The sequence below is a fragment of the Oncorhynchus kisutch genome, linkage group LG7 (assembly GCF_002021735.2).
Source record: "Oncorhynchus kisutch isolate 150728-3 linkage group LG7, Okis_V2, whole genome shotgun sequence".
In the NCBI taxonomy this organism is placed as follows: domain Eukaryota; kingdom Metazoa; phylum Chordata; class Actinopteri; order Salmoniformes; family Salmonidae; genus Oncorhynchus; species Oncorhynchus kisutch.
Window position 1 is genome coordinate 29370840 of NC_034180.2, and position 21358 is coordinate 29392197.

Consider the following 21358-nt stretch of genomic DNA (forward strand, 5'->3'; position numbering starts at 1 on the left):
TTTGTCTGTCATAGTTGAAGTGTACTTATGATGAAAATTACAGGCCTCTCATCTTTTTAAGTGGGAGAACTTATACAATTGGTGGCTGACTAAATACATTTTAGCCCCACTGCATGTGCATGAGACCAATAACATTTGATTTGATTTGTTCTATCTTCCCATCTACATGATGGTGAACATCAAATTCTGCGAGTCACTGTGCGGCGTGAGACAAACTCGAGTATTAGGCCATCTTGTCATCCCCAAAAGCCTTAGCCATCAGAACTGATCTTTTCACTGTGTCTCCATCAGACAAGGGCTTCTTTGCTTTCCCTAATTCAAGTGCTACTTGATAAGATGCCTTTACACAACATTCTTGTGTTGTAGTGGCTTCTGTAAAAAGGCACTGCTGTTTGTGTATCTTGGTTTTTAGATTTGTAACGATGGCTGCACTAGCAGCACCAGTGTACTTGCCATATCTCTCTTTATGGTTGCTGTAGTAGTGGCGACTGACGTTCTAATCTTTCATCACAGATACATTCTGCAAGCACACCAAACATTGTGGTCTACCTTTGAATTCAGTGAACAGATAATCAGTCTCCCATTTTGGTTGAAATATGCCATTTTAATTCTAAAATTTCCTTTTTCTAGAGCTCATGATCGCTTGCACGAGCCAACTTGCTTGCTGGCAGGCGTTTTACCTGCAGCTCTTCCGTTCTAGTTCAGCACAGTTCCCCCTATTGGTAAAGAGTAATTACTACAACAATGTATTAAATCAAATCAAATGTATTTATATAGCCCTTCGTACATCAGCTGATATCTCAAAGTGCTGTACAGAAACCCAGCCTAAAACCCCAAACAGCAAGCAATGCAGGTGGAGAAGCAGCCATACAGGAGCTCCCCTAATGACCAAAGTAAACATTGCTAATATTACATTGGCCCCCCTCCATTTATTTTGTACACTGCTGGTACTTGCTGTTCATTATCAATGCATAGTCCCTTCACCCCTATCTACATGTACAAATTACCTCTAACCTATACCCCCGCACACCGACTTGGTACCCCCTGTATATAGCTTTGTTATTGTTATCTTACTTTAGTTCATTTGGTAAATATTTTCCTAACTCTTCATGAACTGCACTGTTGGTTAAGGGCTTGTAAGTAAGCATTTCACGGCAAGGTCTACACTTGTTGCATTCGGAGCATGTGATAAATAGTTTGATTTGTAATATGACGGTAAAGTTAAAGTAGCCTATTGTTAGCTGACATGGGCTAATTGAGTGATTGTCAGTGACTGACATAAGATAAAAACTGCTAATTCACAAGACAATTTTGAAATTGCACCTTGTGCAAGTTAGTCGAGACCTCGAATGAGTTCCAAGTGAACATACATTTTTGTAAAAATATTATATTCTTTGTAATGTCTACACAGGCCACCAGTTGCCCATCCCTGACATGTAACATGGTTAGTGCTGGCTAGTTTATTGGTCAAATCTATGTTATCCAGTAGTTGGCCAGTATCAACATCCTAATCACATTCATATTCCAATCATGCTCATGTCTATCTATCCAAGTTTGCATGGTTACCTAGCAACATTAGGTGTTTTACCAGGATCATTTGGTCATGGAGGAAAATGTTCAAGCCACTTGCCATCCAGAGAACGTGAACTGGAATACACAGAGAGAGTGAGGACTGGCTACTACTTACTCAGACTCTGCAGCTTCAGTAGAGAACTACACAGGTGTTGTAACATCATTCTAAACTAAATTACTTTTTGCATCTTTAGAAGGGTTGTGGGATCATAGGCAAATTGATGCATGGGATTCGCCTCAAGCCATGTTCGAACATTGAAAATCTATAGCAAAATGGAGCCATTTAATACATAGAAACAGAATGAATCAAACAGCCAAATCATTGACTTGGAATCCCACTCTATTCATTCTAATTCTATGCATTTAATCCCATCCTACAGCTGCAACATCGAGGGCATCCTGACCGGTTGCTTCACTGCCTGGTACGGCAATTGCTCGGCCTTCGACCGCAAGGCACTACAGAGGGTAGTGCATACGGCCCAGTACATCACTGGGGCAAAGCTGCCTGCCATTCAAGACCTCTACACCAGGCAGTGTCAGAGGAAGGCCCTAAAAATTGTCAAAGACCCCCAGCCACCCCAGTCATAGACTGTTCTCTCTACTACCGCATAGCAAGCGGTACCGGAGTGCCAAGTCTAGGACAAAAAGGCTTCTCAACAGTTTTTACCCCCAAGCCATAAGACTCCTGAACAGGTAACCAAATGGTTACCCGGACTATTTGCATTGTGTGCCCCCCCCATCCCCTATTTTACGCTGCTGCTGCTACTCTGTTTATCTTATATGCATAGTCGCTTCAACTATACATTCATGTACATACTTCCTAAATTGGCCCGACCAACCAGTGCTCCCGCACATTGGCTAACCGGGCTATCTGCATTGTGTTCCACCACCCGCCAACCCCTCTTTTTACACTTCTGCTACTCTCTGTTCATCATATATGCATAGTCACTTTAACGATACCTACATGTACATACTACCTCAATATGCCTGACTAACAGGTGTCTGTATATAGCCTTGCTACTCTTTTTTCAAATATATTTTTACTGTTGTTTTGTTTTATTTCTTTACTTAACACACATTTTGTCACGCACCATTGGTTAGAGCCTGTAAGTAAGCATTTCACTGTAAGGTGAAATACAACACCTGTTGTATTCGGCGCATGTGACAAATAAACATGGATTTGATTTGAATTCAGATAACTTTTGAAAAACTGGGCTCTGATGATCACGAATAACGGACATGACATTATCTCACTCGCATCTGGTGGCTGATCAGTAGTCAGGTGACTTATGCAGTGAATCCTCACCATTGAGGTTACCATGGTTACATAATGAGTGATCAGCTTAGGTGGAATCTATGGCTGGGGCAGAAACCCATTTTTCTATGAATGATGTCACCTGATGTTAAACATAGAAACAGTACACATTTCTCAGATAAAGTGTCATGTTTCAATAACACAATTCATGACAAAGAATACTAGCCTTGAGAAGATTTTCAAATGGACAGGAAAGGATTTCTTAAAACTTAAAAGCAACTGGAGGCAGTCTAGGAGGAGTAGCATTACCTAGTGGATGGTCGGCATAGTCAGGTCTTTCGATGTTACCGGGGACATGCCTCATGGGAGTCTACATGGGGAACCAATGACAGGAGAGATTGATTACATGGAGCTCACAGAAGGAACCAACAAGACCAGAGTTGAGACATGATTACACAGCTTCCAGGGGCTAATGAATAAACTTTACACAAAGCTTGTGTGGCTTATGTCTATTAAATCATGTTGTGTTGACATATGTTGGACTACTATGTAGTCAAGAATAAAAGCTCCTACATAAAAGCTCTTATCAGCGCATTAGCCCAATTTAGAAATGTACCAGAAAGGTAGCCTTACGAGTGGGTAGTGAGGGCGTAGTCTGCCCGTGTAGCGGTAGCCAGGCCATGGGTCTGTGTTGGTGTCGTTCTCCACGCAGTTCTTTGCCTCAACCTGGTTCTTATCCTCCTCTGCAAAAAGAGAATGTAATATAGGACATCTGACTTGACAACATTTTGAAAGATCACAGTTGGGTGTTCACACATACAGATTAGACTACTCTTGGGTAAGTTTATCTTGTGAGGGCCCAGTGTGGGTTCAGGTTTTTCTTCCAGCCAATCAGTTAAATGCCCAAGTCAACAAAACAATTGCTTCTTTTTTTTTTACATTGATAAATGTAATCCAGTGTGTTGCTGCATGACTGAGGGGGAAGCCTGTACCGGATATCACAGATTGTCCACCCCTGCTCTAATGGCTGGTACGCATTACAATGTCAAAGTCCATTTTGAATGGCTACACCATTGCTCTATTTCAACATCAAAATTAGAGGAGGGAAAGGTTGGGCATTTATGCAGGCTTTCACATATTCTATGCCTTCAGATAGGTCATGTAGGAATGGGAACAATGACAGAAAGCCCATGAAGCAACATTGTGATCCGTTTGAAAAATTATTTGGAAGTGAGTTGGTCTGTGTGATAGGATATTGCTAACGACGCTACCTACTTGCTTTTTTGTGCATCTGCTTGTGAGTAGCCCAGCTCCCTTTGAAGCACTCCTGAATGAGGGGACAGAGAGGAGAGATATATCCATATGAGACTCTGCACATCAGGGGTGTGCGACCTTAAATCATCAATAGCAGCAGTATCTGCTGGCTGTTTGTTTCTCAATGGCACAAATTGCAGAATCAATTCCTCTAATCGTCTGTGGACTGGGATTTGTGCTTTCCTGCTCAATATTATTCAAAGGCAGAGAGACCAATGGGCTCTGTATTGCACACATGCTACATAAACCACTTAACAGTTTATTTCAAGACTAGGTCAACGGCCAGTTGACCATGACTAACATCTCTGCTGCTCAGTTAATGGATTTTTTGACCAGTGACCACCAGAACAGTGAGAGCAGCAGGGAAAAAAATATCCCACCAACCGGCTGGCTTCATGGATAGAGGCTCTGACAGAGCAGATCTGCCTACCTCCCAATCAGTCTCTGCCAAAACTGAATCTACGCCTACTGCCAGACTGTGATAAGCTTTAAACTAATTACACTGTATTTTACCTTTAATGACACACAGCTAAACCACAGACAGATGGGTTAGTTAGAAATATGTTTGGCTAAACTGAAACTGGGGCCTGCATTCTTCTTTCCTTGAATCCTTGGCAATTTCAATGATTGACATTTCAAACAAACAAGCCTCAGGTGGGTTACTACTGCCAGGCCAGGATCAGAGAAATCAAATTAATTAGCATGGCTACATCAACATGTAGAAAGCATGCCTCATGCACAGTGTAATTTAATTCATTGTAATAACCAATACCAATGGGTAAACTAGGCTAACTACCCAACAAGCTTGCTAGACTTCAAAGTTGATGCTTTTTAACAAACACCGCGCTAGCAAATGAGTTAGAATACACAAACTACAATAAACTAAACAAGCATTTTTGATACAGGAGGATAATGTTAGCTATTGGCTTCAAATAAAGTTCCTAGCTAATGTGTTTGCAAACCATTGCTTTTTCGCTACGGTTTTAAGCAGAACATGCTTGTAGTTAGTTAGCTACTGTAGCTAACTAGCATCATATGCTAGGCTACTTAAAGGGGTGTGAGGAAACTCAATTAGGGCAACTATGTCAGCGCTAGCTACCTCGTGATGAAGGATGCTGGGCCGTTGTGTGGATCATGTCAGACCCCTTTCAAATTGAATGAATTAGAAAACGAATGCTACCTGAGAGCAAAAGTATGAGCCTTGGATCCCGAGCTTGATACAGGTTGGACATTGAAGTTTGGCCTCGCTACTACAGCCTTCTGTTTCGCATTCCCGTGTCTCGATAGCCGCCATGCCTGCCCGCAGTCTAGAGGGGTTGAGACTGGGAGGAGTGGACGGTCTGTCGGCTGGAGAAAATCTCGCCAGCGGGAGATATGTGTTCCCTTTTGCAGGGACATCACCGGATAGAAATTCCAATATGGCTGCCACCGCAATGCCATATATGGACATGTGTGTGTGACGACCAAACTCAGTTGCTCTACTCGCATGTATCCTCTTTGTTTACGTTTTTTGCCTTTAGCTTGCGACACAGCCGTCAAGACATCATGGATGAGATTAATGGATCATCGGAAATGGGGATAAATATATGTATTTTTAAAACTCATCTGAATACGATGCTCACAAGTTATGTTCATAAAACGATCAGCTAGCTAGTAAACTAGCTTGGTTAGCTAACGTTAGTTTAGCTAGCTACAAATAGAAAGATGAGAGAGATGGGTAAATATAGTGAAGACATCAAAACTATGAAATAAAACATTTGAAATGATGTAGTAACCAAATATATTTTTGCCATTCTCTCAACCAGCTTCATGAGGTAGTCACCTGGAATGCATTTTTTTATTTTTTTATTTTACCTTTATTTAACCAGGCAAGTCAGTTAAGAACACATTCTTATTTTCAATGACGGCCTGGGAACATTGTCAATGTGTGGGGGCACCAGTTAGTCGGGCTAATTGAGGTAATATGTACAGTTGAAATCGGAATTTTACACACACTTATGTTGGAGTCATTAAAACTCATTTTTCAACCACTCCACAAATGTCTTATTCACAAACTATAGTTTTGGCAAGTTGGTTAAGACATCTACTTTGTGCATGACACAAGTCATTTTTCCAACAATTGTTTACAGACAGATTATTTCACTTATAATTTATGGTATCACAATTCCAGTGGGTCAGAAGTTAACATTCACTAAGTTGACTGTGTCTTTAAACAGCTTAGAAAATTCCAGAAAATGATGTCATTAGAAGCTGTAGAAGCTTCTGATAAGTCAATTGGAGGTGTACCTGTGGATGTATTTCAAGGCCTAATAGGTGTGCCTTGTTAAGTTAATTTGTGGAATTTCTTCCCTTAATATGTTTGAGCTAATCAGTTGTGTTGTGAAAAGGTAGGGGCAGTATACAGAAGATATCCCTATTTGGTAGAAGACCAAGTCCATATTATGGAAAAGACAGTCCATCATTACTTTAAGACATGAAGGTCGGTCAATCCAGAACATTTCAAGAACTTTGAAAGTTTCTTCAAGTGCAGTCGCAAAAACCATCAAGTGCTACGATGAAACTGGCTCTCATGAGGACCGCCACAAGAATGGAAGACCCAAAATTATCTCTGTTGCAGAGCATAAGTTTATTCGAGTTACCAGCCTCAGAAATTGTAGCCCAAATAAATGCTTCACAGAGTTCAAGTAACAGACACATCTCAACATCAACTGTTCAGAGGAGACTGTGAATCAGGCCTTCAAGGTCGAATTGCTGCAACAACAAAAACACCACTAAAGGACACCAATAAGAATAAGTGACTTACTTGGACCAATTAACAAGAGCAATGGACATTAGACCGGTAGAAAGTTGTCCTTTGGTCTGGAGTCCAAATTGGAGATTTTTGGTTCCAACCGCCGTGTCTTTGTGAGACGCGGTGTGGGTGAACGGATGATCTCTGTATGTGTATTTCCCACAGTAAAGCATGGAGGAGGAGGTGTTATGGTGTGGTGGGTTACTGGTGACACTGTGATTTGTTTAGAATTCAAGGTGCACTCAACCAGCATGGCTACCACATCATTCTGCAGCGATACGCCATCCCATCTGGTTTGGGCTTAGTGAGACTATCATTTGTTTTTCAACAGGATAATGACCCAACACACCTCCAGGCTGTGTAAGGGCTATTTTACCCAAGAATGAGAGCAATTGAGTGTTGCATCAGGTGAACTGGTCTCCACAATCCCCTGACCTCAACCAAATTGATAAGGTTTGGGATGAGTCGGACCGCAGAGTGAAGGAAAAGCAGCCAACAAGTGCTCAGCATATGTGGGAACTCCTTCAAGACTGTTGGAAAAGCATTCCAGGTGAAGCTGGTTGAGAGAAGTTTGCAAAGCTGTTATCAAGGCAAAGGGTGGCTATTTGAAGAATCTCAAATATAAAATATATTATGATTTGTTATATTATGATTTGTTTTTTGGTTACTAAAATCAAATCAAAGTTTACTTGTCAAGTGCACCGAATACCTTACAGTGAAATGCTTACTTGCAAGTCCTAACCAACAGTGCAATTTTTTATAAAAACATAGGTATTAGGTAAACAATAGATAAGTAAAGAAAGAAAAAAAAACTGTAAAATGACAATGAAAATAACAGTAGCGAGGCTATATAAAGGTGGTACCGGTACATTGTCAATGTGTGGGGGCACCAGTTAGTCGGGCTAATTGAGGTAATATGTACAGTTGAAATCAGAATTTTACACACACTTATGTTGGAGTCATTAAAACTCATTTTTCAACCACTCCACAAATGTCTTATTCACAAACTATAGTTTTGGCAAGTTGGTTAGGACATCTACTTTGTGCATGACACAAGTCATTTTTCTAACAATTGTTTACAGACAGATTATTTCACTTATAATTTATTGTATCACAATTCCAGTGGGTCAGAAGTTAACATTCACGAAGTTGACTGTGCCTTTAAACAGCTTAGAAAATTCCAGAAAATGATGTCATTAGAAGCTGTAGAAGCTTCTGATAAGTCAATTGGAGGTGAACCTGTGGATGTATTTCAAGGCCTACCTTCAAACTCAGTGCCTCTTTGTTTGACATCATGGGAAATCAAAAGAAATCAGCCGAGGTCTACAAAAATTGTAGACCTCCACAAGTCTGGTTCATCCTTGGGAGCAATTTGCAAATGCCTGAAGGTACCACGATCATCTGTACAAACAATAGTACGCAAATATAAACACCACGCAGCCGTCATACCGCTCAGGAAGGAGACATGTTCTGTCTCCTAGAGATGAACATACCTTGGTGCGAAAAGTGCAAATCAGAACAACAGCAAAGGACCTTGTGAAGATACTGGAGGAAACAGGTACAAAAGCATCTATATCCACAGTAAAACGAGTCCTATATCGACATAACCTGAAAGGCCGCTCGGCAAGGAAGAAGCCACTGCTCCAAAACCACCATAAAAATCTAGACAACGGTTTGCAACTGCACATGGGGACAAAGATTGTACTTTTTGGAGAAATGTCCTCTGGTCTGATGAATCAAAAATAGAACTGTTTGGCCATAATGACCATCATTATGTTTGGAGGAAAAGGGGTGAGGCTTGCAAGCCGAAGAACACCATCCCAACCATGAAGCACGGGGGTGGCAGCATCATGTTGTGGGGGTGGTTTGCTGCAGGAGTGACTGGTGCACTTCACAAAATAGATGGCATCATGAGAAAGGAAAAGGATGTGGATATATTCCGCAACAAAGCCTCCTTCACTCACTCCGCCAAACTTACCCTAGTAAAACTGACTATCCTACCGATCCTCGACTTCGGCGATGTCATCTACAAAATAGCTTCCAATGCTCTACTCAGCCAACTGGATGCAGTTTATCACAGTGCCATCCGTTTTGTTACTAAAGCACCTTATACCACCCACCACTGCGACCTGTATGCTCTAGTTGGCTGGCCCTTGCTACATATTCGTCGCCAGACCCATTGGCTCCGGGTCATCTACAAGTCATTGCTAGGTAAAGCTCCGCCTTATCTCAGTTCACTGGTCACGATGGCAACCCCCACCCGTAGCACGCGCTCCAGCAGGTGTATCTCACTGATCATCCCTAAAGCCAACACCTCATTTGGCCGCCTTTCCTTCCAGTTCTCTGCTGCCTGTGACTGGAACGAATTGCAAAAATCGCTGAAGTTGGAGACTTTTATCTCCCTCACCAACTTTAAACATCTGCTATCTGAGCAGCTAACCGATTGCTGCAGCTGTAAATAGTCCATCGGTAAATAGCCCACCCAATTTACCTACCTCAACCCCATACTGTTTTTATTGATTTACTTTTCTGCTCTTTTGCAAACCAATATCTCTACCTGTACATGACCATCTGATCATTTATCACTCCAGTGTTAATCTGCAAAATTGTAATTATTTGCCTACCTCCTCATGCCCTTTGCACACAATGTATATAGACTCTTTTTTTCTACTGTGTTATTGATCTGTTTATTGTTTACTCCATGTGTAACTCTGTGTTGTTGTCTGTTCACACTGCTATGCTTTATCTTGGCCAGGTCGCAGTTGTAAATGAGAACTTGTTCTCAACTAGCCTACCTGGTTAAATAAAGGTTAAATAAATAAATAAATAAAACAATTAGTATTGCTTGTTTAATTCACAATTATTGAAATAAATGTAACTTTGAGTTGTCTCGAGATGGCTATACATATTCATGGTACGAGGCTAATAGCATGGCATCTCTGCATTAAATGCAGGCGGTAGTGGGCAACAACCTCATCGAATATTCAAAAGATGATTACAATAATGAGATGTATCCACCAATCCAAAGAAAGGATAGGCGGGAGCTAGACATTTCGCCTTGCCGCTTTGGGAATAACGATTCTCATTGTTAGGGCAGAGACTGAGATATGTATCTTGTCAGTATATCCATAATCTTTGGCTCTAATAAATGTATTTTAAAAATGGAAGGCAGTCGGGGGGAGGCAAGACTAGGTGAAACCATTCTAGCCAATGCGAAGGGCAGATAATGCGTTTGAACAACAGGCTAGTTGTCCACTAGTTACCCCAGCCACAACGTCATACTGTCTTAACGTAAAAAAAATATTTACGGCTGGGATTAGGCATAAAATTAGCATTGTAGGTAAAATGAGGGTTAGGTTTTAAAATCACATTTACGAAATTAAATTGTTGAAATACACTTGGATTATGACTTTGTGGCTGTGGTAACGAGTGTCAACTAGGCAAAACTCCGATATAAAGTGTTTTTTTCCTCAGTTGCTGGGGTGTCACGTGTACTACTTTTATCAGTACACTCGTCACAACCTAATAATTACTCAACTTCTATTGATCAAATAAGCCACACGTAGCAAATAAACCATTAAAATTGTGTTTACCAAATTCGACACTCATCAATTTCCATTAAAAAAACTCGTCGCTTGGTGAGCAAAAAAACCGCCACCTGCTGGAGAAGACAGATTTAGGTATGTCTAGTTACCACAGCCACAAAGTCAAAATTGGCTATATAGTAGACAATCAAAAATGATTTTGGGCCTTAGTTTAAGGTTAGGGTTAGGCACACGGTTATCAGTGTGGTTAGGTTTAAAATCACGTTTTAAGAACATACATTTAAGAAATAGGCGGGGTTTATTACTTTGTGGCTGTGGTAACTAGTGACGACCGTTATCCCTCTCTCTTCGCTCTTCCTCTCTGGTCCAATGAATTTCAGCGTTCTACACCGAGACTCATAAGATGGCGACCGCGGAACCGGTGAGTACCTTTACCGAAGAAAATATTTTATAACGTTATTGGAATCCGTTGTCCAATATACATTGTTATCCAGAATGTAATATTAATAGCTCGAATCTAATCAATTCGAAGGAAATGCATGTTTACATGGTTGTATTTTCGGATATTCTTGCCCTTGTAGAAACTTTTTGTGCCACGACCCAAGCAGTGCAAAGACAACTGAGAGGGGAATGTACACTAGCTATGTGAATCGCCTACTGTAGCTAACTAACAACAAGTTCGGTAAATGTTGTCACAGCTGTTAAATTCGCTCAGTCGGGCATTTGCGCGTACCTACGTGTTAGTAGTACATTTCCAACATGATGTATTTTGTCAAACAAATGTGTTTTAATGAAAAAAAGTGCACTATAAGTGGTATAATTAGCTAGTTGTCAGCTTGGGCTTTCTTGGACTACTCTGTTGCTTCCACTTTAGGCCAGCTAGCTACCTAGCTGCCAGACAGTTCACCAACTTGCCCAATCATTATGGCTGGTGCAATACATTTACGCACAACAGTATTTACACCATAGATGAAAGTAAACTGTTTCTTTCATTGATTTGAAATACTGTTGGACCATCTAGCCTATTTAAAATAATGTCTGGAAATTATGTTGCAAAAAACTAAAGTCCGATGTCATTACCTATACTCACGTTCAACTCAGCGTTGTATATAAAAACGAAAACAATCAAACTTACCAATGACCCAAGACATGGCAGTCCTGCAAGGTCATACTTCTTACTAATTTCAAGTTGTTTTCCACTAGGAAATAAATATAAATCCACCCCAACATGCTGAAGAAGGAGCAGAAGCAGAGACTGGTCAGGAGATCGTGAGCCCTGAGAGCTACATCAAACACCCCCTACAGAACAAGTAAGTTGACCCAGGCTACTGCTTTTTGATGACCATTACAGGCTGCTACTCTGTGTTACGGAAAGTTTACCTGTGAAACTTTTTTTATATATTTGAGATTCTTCAAAGTAGCCACTAGAGGTCGACCGATTATGATTTTTCAACGCAGATACCGATTATTGGAGGACCAAAAAAGCAGATGCCGATTAATTAGCAACTATTTATTTATTTATAATAATGACAATTACAACAATACTGAATTAACACTTATTTTAACTTAATATAGTACATAAATAAAATCAATTTAGCCTCAAATAAATAATGAAACATGTTCAATTTGGTTTAAATAATGCAAAAACAAAGTGTTGGAGAAGAAAGTAAAAGTGCAATATGTGCCATGTAAGAAAGCTAACGTTTAAGTTCCTTCAAATCAAATCAAATTTATTTATATAGCCCTTCGTACATCAGCTGATATCTCAAAGTGCTGTACAGAAACCCAGCCTAAAACCCCAAACAGCAAGCAATGCAGGTGTAGAAGCAAGTTCCTTGCTCAGAACATGAGAACATATGAAAGCTGGTGGTTCCTTTTAACATGAGTCTTCAATATTCAGAGGTAAGACATTTTGGGTTGTAGTTATTATAGGAATTATAGGACTATTTCCCTCTATACCATTTGTATTTCATTAACCTTTGACTATTGGATGTTCTTATAGGCACTTTAGTATTGCCAGTGTAACAGTATAGTTTCCGTCCCTCACCTCGCTCCTCCCCGGGCTCGAACCAGGAACACAATGATAACAGCCACCCTCGAAGCAGCGTTACCCATGCAAATCAAGGAGAACAACCACTCCAAGTCTCAGAGCGAGTGACGTTTGAAACTCTATTAGCGCGCACCACGCTAACTAGCTAGCCATTTCACATCGGTTACACCAGCCTCATCTCGGGAGTTGATAGGCTTGAAGTCATAAACAGCGCAATACTCAACGCACAACGAAGAGCTGCTGGCAAAACGCACGAAAGTGCTGTTTGAATGAATGCTTACGAGCTTGCTGCTGCCTACCACCGCTCAGTCAGATACTTGTATGCTCAGTCAGATTATCTGCAACGCAGGACACGCTAGATAAACTAGTAATATCATCAACCATGTGTAGTTAACTAGTGATTATGATTGATTGTTTTTTTATAAGATACGTTTAATGCTAGCTAGCAACTTACCTTGGCTTACTGCATTCGCGTAACAGGCAGACTTTTTGTGGAGTGCAACGAGAGAGAGGCAGGTGGCTAGAGCGTTGGACTAGTTAACTGTAAGGTTGCAAGATTGGATCCCCCGAGCTGACAATGTGAAAATCTGTCGTTCTGCCCCTGAACGAGGAAGTTAACCCACCGTTCCTAGCCCGTCATTGAAAATAAGAATGTGTTCTTAACTGACTTCCCTAGTTAAATAAAGGAGTAAAAAAAAAATGGACAAATGGGTGTCCAAAAATAACAATTTCCAATTATTATGAAAACTTGAAATCGGCCTTAATTAATCGGTCGACCTCTAGTAGCCAACCTTTGCCTTGTTGACAGCTTTGCACACTCTTGGTATTCTCTCAACCAGCTTCATGGTGGTATACAGAAGATAGCCCTATATGGTGAATGACCAAGTCCATATTATGAATGCATTTCAATTAACACATGTGCCTTGTTAATTTGTCGAATTTCTTTCCTCAATGCGTTTGAGCCAAACAGTTGTTGTGACAAGGTAGGGGTGGTATACAGAAGATAGCCCTATTTGGTAAATGACCAAGTCCATATTATGACAAGAACAGCTCAAATAAGCAAAGAGAAACCACAGTCCATCATGACTAAGACATGAATGTCAGCCAATGTGGAACATTTCAAGAACTTTTAACATTTCTTCAAGAGCAATCGCAAAAACCATCAAGCACTATGATGAAACTGGCTGTACTTTTACTGCACCTCAGATGCAGTCAAATAAATGCTTCAGAGTTCAAGTAACAGACACATCTCAACATAAACTTTTCAGAGGAGACTGCCGTGAATCAAGCCTTCATGGTTGAATTGCTGCAAAGAAACCACTACTAAAGGACACCAAAGAGACTTGCTTCGATCAAGAAACACTAGCAATGGACATTAGACAGGTGGAAATCTGTCATTTGGTCCGATGAGTCCCAATTTGATATTTTTGGTTCCAACCACCGTGTCTTTGTGAGATGAAGAGTAGGTGAACAGATGATGGAGGAAGAGGTGTGGGGGTGCTTTGCTGGTGACAATCAGTGATTTAATTTAGAATTCAGAATTCAAGGCACACGTAACCAGCATGGCTACCACAGCATTCAGCAGCGATTCAGCATCCCATCTGGTTTGCGCTTTGTGGGACTATCATTTGTTTTTCAACAGGACAATGACCCAACACACCTCCAGGCTGTGTAAGGGCTATTTGACCAAGATGGAGTGCTGCATCAGATGACCTGGCCTCCACAATCACCTGACCTCTACCCAATTGAGATAGTTTTGGGATGAGTTGGACTGCAGAGTGAAGGAAAAGCAGCCAATAAATACTCCTCATATGTGGGAACTCCAAGACTGTTGGAAAAGCATTCCTCATTAAGCTGGTTGAGAGAATGCCAAAAATGTGTGCAAATCTGTCATCAAGGCAAAGGGGGGCTACTTTGAAGAATCTAAAATATATTTTGATTTGTTTAACAATATTTTTTAGGTACTACATGATTCCTTATGTGTTACTTACTTCATAGTTTTGATGTCTTCACTCTTATTCTACAATGTAGAAAATAGTCCAAATAAAGAAAAAACAATGAATGAGTAGGTGTGTCCACAGTTTTGACTGGTACTGTATATATAGTGTGCGGCTCACTTTATTGTTATAGCTAATAAGTGTTCATAACACAAGCTGGGTCTGTCTGTGATTACCAACTATGCATTTCACTTTGTAACTGCAGTCAAGCTCAATTGAACTGCCTAAGGATTTGACATTGAATGAATATGGCACAAAGCAGTGAACCATGTGTCCCCCCCCCCATCATCCATAACTTCCTAATTTGCTTTGAGGCTTATGGGCTGTTGATTACGTTTGTTTACCAGCCGTTTAATTAGTCAGTGTTTACTTTATGTAAATCCCATTTCTGTTTTGCCCCAACAGATGGTCTCTCTGGTTCTTCAAAAATGATAAGACCAAAACATGGCAGGCAAACCTCCGCCTCATCTCGAAGTTTGACACGGTTGAAGATTTCTGGGCGTAAGTATCAATAAGACTAAAGTTAGTTTTTTTGATGACATGGATTGAATGAGTATGAAAAGGTTAATTGGAGATTATACCAACATGTCTTCTTTCATCATCTTGATCGCTTTCAGTTCCTTTCCAATATACTGCAATTGTGTGTGTTGTACTAAGAAAATTATCTTGTCATTTCAGTCTGTATAATCATATTCAGTTGTCAAGCAATCTGATATCTGGATGCGACTACTCCCTCTTTAAGGTAGGTTTGTGGCATTTCAAAAAGCGAACAAGGAAGCCATTTTATGTATTTTCTGTAACTTCATGGTATCTTTGCAACTAAGCCTAATTGTAAAGTGTGCCTGGAAGGAAATTGTTCAGGACTATTCAGCCATGGCATTTTCTCCTGTGGTTTTAAACCAAGTAAAGCTGTCTCTCTCCTCTGGTGTGACAGGATGGCATTGAGCCCATGTGGGAGGATGAGCGAAACAAGCAAGGAGGGCGTTGGCTGATCACGCTCAACAAGCAGCAGAGGAGACAAGACCTGGACCGCTTCTGGCTAGAAACAGTGAGTTAGTGTGGGTATATGTCTCAGTGTGTGTTTTTGGAATGAAATACAGCCTCAAGCTTCTACCTGTGTAGCTGGATTAAGGAATTCTGTGATGCCACTGAAATGTTAATGTATGGTTCCATATTTTTTACGGGCACATCACCTGTCCAGCTTCTCTGCCTCGTTGGGGAGGCTTTCGATGACTATAGTGACGAAGTGTGTGGCGCAGTAGTCAATATTCGCACTAAAGGAGACAAAATCGCCATTTGGACCGCAGACTTCGACAACAGGGAAGCCGTAACACACATAGGGTAAGTTGGATCAATTTGAAGTCAATGTTTCTTAGTGTAGTTAGCGTTCCAACTTTGCTCTTGCTTTATAAAACAGACTCCGCAGGAAAATGTATTCACTTACTAAAGAGTGTATAGTCTTAGTATTTCAAAATTATTTTGCCTTTGGTTAAATTACTAAGATCAAGAAATTTGTAACATTTATTTTGCTACCACCTCCCGTCATTGCCCTGTGTGTGTCAACAGGAGAGTCTATAAGGAGCGCTTGGGAATCCCCATGAAGATGACCATTGGCTACCAGTCCCACTCTGACACCTCCACAAAGAGCGGCTCCACCACCAAAAACAAGTTTGTTGTCTGAAAATGAACCGTGTGCTTTGTTTTGTTTGGTCTACTTTTCATTGTGGGTAGGTTATATTTACTTAATATAGTAATGGCTGCGTGACGAAATCTGGGAAAAATTCATGACTATATACCAAAGCTTCGACAGAAACAGCCCTAGACCTGTGAACACAGGAAAAACTTTATTAACAGGACACACTACTTTCTCTGGAACCCCCCCCCCCCACGCACACACACACACACCTGCCAATGCTATTAATTCACATGTCATAGCCATGCAGGTGAACATGCAAACCTCAAAATGCAAATGAAGACTGTTCATAGTAGGAAATGTAAGATGTTCTGAGAGTTCTTATAAAGAAAATTATTTTTTTGATTTATTTAATGGCAGGGAATTCATTTGAAATGCAAAAATAAAACATTTCTCAGTGCCCTTGTATACAGCATTGTAATTGCTGTAATCCTTAATGATGTTACACTTTTTTAATTTATTATACCAATTTGCTTTTTAGCATTTTTTTTAACTTGTTCTGTGCTATGGCCTTAAAGGTGATTTAGTTTTTTGTCATTTTTCTTTTTTTAATGCTAAATGACATGTTATAGAATATCATTTTTTTTTATTTCACTTGTTTTTGAGAAACTTACCCTAACCAGCAAATCACTTCTTCATCCTTGTGTAGTTTAGGGGCCCTTCTATAACATGCCATTTACATAAAAAATAGGGATTTGGTTGTAAAAAAAAAAAAAAAACTTCTCCTTTGAACCTCAAGCGCATGTAATCAAGCCTTTCTGATAATTTCATGACTCAATTAGTCTTTGTTAACTACATGATTAAAACTTTGGTTTTGCAATTCGGTAGAAGCTGTTTTTATATTATGGAATACTTTTTGCAACTTGTAATTTGTACATTCCTTGTTAGAAATGGTTTGATATTAGACTTAGTGATGCTGTATTGCAATATATACATTTATTAGTGATTGGTTTTGAGCATCTGCCTGCAATGGAAACACAGCACAAATGTTTTTCTGTGACTTCAGATCATTTTTAATTATATAATATGGGCCTAATAATATACCATTTCAACCCCAGGAAACAGTCTAACTTTCTATGCCACTTGTATTGCCATAGCTAGTTGGTCTGCCCCTGTCACCCCTAGAGACTTAATGTAGAGCTGAATAATGTATAAAGCAATATTATAGTTGCTACACCTACAGTATCACCTGTTGTGGCATTTCATGAAAGCCTACAACCCATGACAATGTCATGACACCAAATTAGAGCGCTCAAATACTTACCATTTCATGGCTCATGAAAGTATGAGTTGCCATTATGCCAGGCATGTTTCATTCTTTTGGCCAAACACAAGTGCCACCAGTTACTTTCATAACTGCTGTTCAACATTCATACATTATGAAATGCATTTGGGTATTTTATTCCCAATTCATAAATAAACTGAGCTTTGCACTTCAGATTGAAGTATTATCCAATTGCTTTACTGTTAAGGTCAGTAATTCACTCATCTGAATGAAGTCACCAAGTTTCATCTCCTTTTCTTCCATCTAGAGGGTGCTATGTACAACCAATCTTTGTATAGGTGCTTATTTGATCAATCAGTATGGGACCATGATTGTCAGTTCTCTGCAGACCAGCATCAACTAGATCCACTGCATACAACTAGATCTAATAAATGAATGCCTGATCTAGTGATAACAGGTGACTTTTTGGCTTTCTGCCAAGGTTGCTAATCATATGGGCAAGGCTACAATTTAGAAAATTGCATGCACAGTGGGTCTTTTCCAGAGGTGTTATTTTGAAATGTAGACATTGATTCAGACATAAAGAAGTCCAACAAAAACAAACCCTTAACAGTAAAACTTTATTTCAGGGGTACCTACGTAAGGAGTGCTTCATTTTTCAAGTTTTATTTTACCTTTATTTAACTAGGCAAGTCAGTTAAGAACACATTCTTATTTACAATGACGGCCTACCAAAAGGCCTCCTGCGGGGACGGAGACTGGGATTAAAAATAAAATATAGGACAAAACACACATCACGACAAGAGAGACCTAAGACAACAACGTAGCATCGACACAACATGACAACAACATGGTAGCAACATGGCAGCAGCACAACATGGTACAAACATTATTGGGCACAGTCAACAGCACAAAGGGCAAGAAGGTAGAGACAACAATACATCACGCAAGCAGCCACAACTGTCAGTAAGAGTGTCCATGATTGAGTCTTTGAATGGGGAGATTGAGATAAAACTGTCCAGTTTGAGTGTTTCTTGCAGCTCGTTCCAATCGCTAGCTACAGCGAACTGAAAAGACGAGCAACCCAGGGATGTTTGTGCTTTGGGGACCTTTTAACAGAATGTGACTGGCAGAACAGGTGATGTATGTGGAGGATGAGGGCTGCAGTAAATATCTCAGATAGGGGGGAGTGCGACCTAAGAGGGTTTTATAAATAAGCATCAAACAGTAGGTCTTGCGACTGGTATACAGAGATGACCAGTTTACAGAGGAGTATAGAGTGCAGTGATGTGTCCTATAAGGAGCATTAGTGGCAAATCTGATGGCCGAATGGTAAAGAACATCTAGCCGCTCGAGAGCACCCTTACCTGCTGATCTATAAATTACGTCTCCATAATCTAGCATGGGTAGGATGGGCATCTGAATCAGGGTTAGTTTGGTAGCTGGGTGAAAGAGGAGCGATTACAATAGGGGAAACCAAGTCTGGATTTAACTTTAGCCTGTAGCTTTGATATGTGCTGAGAAAAGGACAGTGAACCGTCTAGCCATACTCCCAAGTACTTGTATGAGATGACTACATCAAGCTCTGAACCCTCAGAGGTAGTAATCACATCTGTGGGGAGAGGGGCATTCTTCTTACCAAACCACATGACATTTGTTTTAGAGGTGTTCGGAAGAAGGTTAAGGGCAGAGAAAGCTTGTTAGACACTAAGAAAACTTTGTTGTAGAGCATTTAACACAAAATCCGGGGAGGGGCCAGCTGAGTTTAAGACTATCATTTGCAAAACATTTAATTTCAAGGGATCACCAGGATAATAATTCATTTATTACTCATATACAGCATTCCAAAGCAGTACATAAACATTTAATACATCATAGTGCTATGGCATTGGCTCTCAGGACTGCAGATGTTAGCATACACACAGGAGACAAAGTCCTGTTTAAAGAGTTTACATATCTATTCCTTTCTGTCCTTGTATTGTAGGCTATAGTGGAGAGGATGACAGGTGATCAATTTCCAGAGGGTCTGGTCAGGGCTTTCATTTCACTCCTGTCAGGATCAACGGGAGAATTTGTTGTATGGGATTATGGGAATGAAAAGGATAATCAGAGAACCACTTAAGGACTTTGTAAGGTTGTGTTCCAAGGTGCGAAGGATTGAGTTAAATGCGTTTGGTATAGAATTACAGTCAGGTCCATATTTACTGGCAGCCTTGATAAAGAAGAGCAAAAGAGACTGTATAAAATAAATAATACAAATACTGAGCTGTATTTGTATTTAATTTTTTATTATTGTGAAATTATATTATTTTATACTAATACAATTGCTCAAAGACATTTTGTTTAACAAGTAATACATTTAAAAAATGAAAAAAGATAGGGATCAAAATGATTGCCACTCATGTTTTCAATACTCCAGCACCCTCCCCTTGCAAGGATAACAACACTGAGCCTTTTTCTAAAATGTTTTATGAGATTGGAGAACATGTTTGGAGGGATCTTAGACCATTCCTCCATATAGAATCTTCCCAGAATCTTGACTACCTTCATCTGCGTTTATGGACTCCCCTCTTCAATTCAAACCACAGGTTTTCAAAGTGGTTCAAGTCGGAAGACTGAGATGGCCATTGCAAAATGTTGAATTTGTGGTAAATTTTACCGTAGGTGTGAGGTACTTTTCTGCATATGCTTCTGTTTTTCAACACCAAATCCACTACTGGTGTGCATGGCAAAATAGCTTTATTTTCATGTCATCTGACCTTTGCATCGTTTGGAGTTTGATAAACGGCATTGGCACTTGAATTGGAACCAGTACTATGATCAGATGACATGAAAATAGAGCTCTTTGGCAAAGCACACCAGTGGTGAAGTGTATTCTATCCAAAAGGTAGAGGCAGATGTATGGCTCTGGTTAGAGGGTGCATGAGCCAAAAGAGAAGTGTGGGAAAAATACCTAACATCTGCAATCCTAATGGGGACCATAGGGGATAGGGCTCACCATTTAGGTTTATTAGATTCATTACTAGTGCAGCACTAGTTTACTGTGGGCATTATTAGAACTGCTCAGTTGGTTGGACGACCCCCATTGATCTGGCAACACCAGGGCACTGTTCAGTAATCTAATGGATGATTTATGCTCTGGATTCCATTACGACTGGATTTAATTATACTGCTTATTATGTTGTAGCATGGATGTTATTTCCTGAAATGGTACATTTGTTGAACTGCTAAATGTAGACCTGCATTGATATGTTATGCCATTTTGTATAGAATTGCAAATCAGAATATGTTGTTTACTTGAAAATACTAGATGGTATTTACATTTAATTATTGAAAACAATAGAGGTTGTACACTAATTATAGAAATGCTTGTGCCTGAATTATGGAACAGCTTAGATGTTTCCCACTGCACATTATGGAGTAACATTGATGTGTTACGCTTCCTACACAAAGCAGCATGGATGTCATGTCATAGTTCTGCCATTTCCTTAAGTCTAGAGCAGTGGGATGCTGCATCTATTTTGGTCTCCCTCTTCAGTCCTCTGTGTCAGCTGGCTCAGAGGGAGGCAGCAAAGGCGGTCTGTCACCGCGGGGAGAAGCAGAGGGCTAGCTACAGTAGGGTAGCTAACCCTCAGAGATGCTAACCCCACAGGTACATGCTAATGAAGCAAGCAGAATAAATAGCACAGCCTTTCCACCCCTATTTCACCTACTTCCTCTATTACCACAGCAATCATGACTCCTCTTTGTACCGTGCACATACCAGTCTCCAGAGATATAGTTAGAGGAGGATGTGTCCGAAAATAGGAAGGAAAGAGAGATTGAATTAAAGAGAGCGAGATGGAGAGGGGTGAAAGAGAAAGCCAGGGAGAGGTATAAAAAACCTTTTTGAGCAGATGTGTCAGAGAGAAGCTTA

The 21358-nt window shown here is 40.3% G+C and overlaps 2 protein-coding genes across 5 annotated transcripts in view; one reads left to right on the forward strand and one right to left on the reverse strand.

The window, feature by feature from the left end:
* Positions 1 to 5592, reverse strand: part of LOC109894410 (methionine aminopeptidase 1) — a 29046-nt gene extending 23454 nt beyond the window's left edge. For 2 of the 4 annotated variants that reach the window (XM_031828825.1, XM_031828824.1), the window contains exons 1-4: positions 5322 to 5592; positions 4103 to 4154; positions 3461 to 3570; positions 3137 to 3197 (exon numbers count right to left, since the gene is read on the reverse strand). In XM_031828825.1, coding sequence (XP_031684685.1) covers positions 3137 to 3197; positions 3461 to 3570; positions 4103 to 4154; positions 5322 to 5591 — 493 coding nt within the window. In that variant the 5' untranslated portion in view covers position 5592. Of the gene's footprint in view, positions 1 to 3136; positions 3198 to 3460; positions 3571 to 4102; positions 4155 to 5240 lie in introns of all 4 variants that reach the window. The other 2 variants (XM_020487871.2, XM_031828826.1) reach the window with 2 other exon arrangements.
* Positions 5593 to 10812: 5220 nt separating this feature from the next.
* Positions 10813 to 17655, forward strand: LOC109894413 (eukaryotic translation initiation factor 4E-like). Its single transcript, XM_020487876.2, has 7 exons — positions 10813 to 10898; positions 11681 to 11787; positions 14930 to 15025; positions 15203 to 15266; positions 15459 to 15572; positions 15726 to 15865; positions 16091 to 17655. Exons 1-7 carry the CDS (start codon positions 10881 to 10883, stop codon positions 16203 to 16205), a joined length of 654 nt encoding a protein of 217 aa, XP_020343465.1. The 5' UTR covers positions 10813 to 10880; the 3' UTR covers positions 16206 to 17655.
* Positions 17656 to 21358: the final 3703 nt, after the last annotated feature.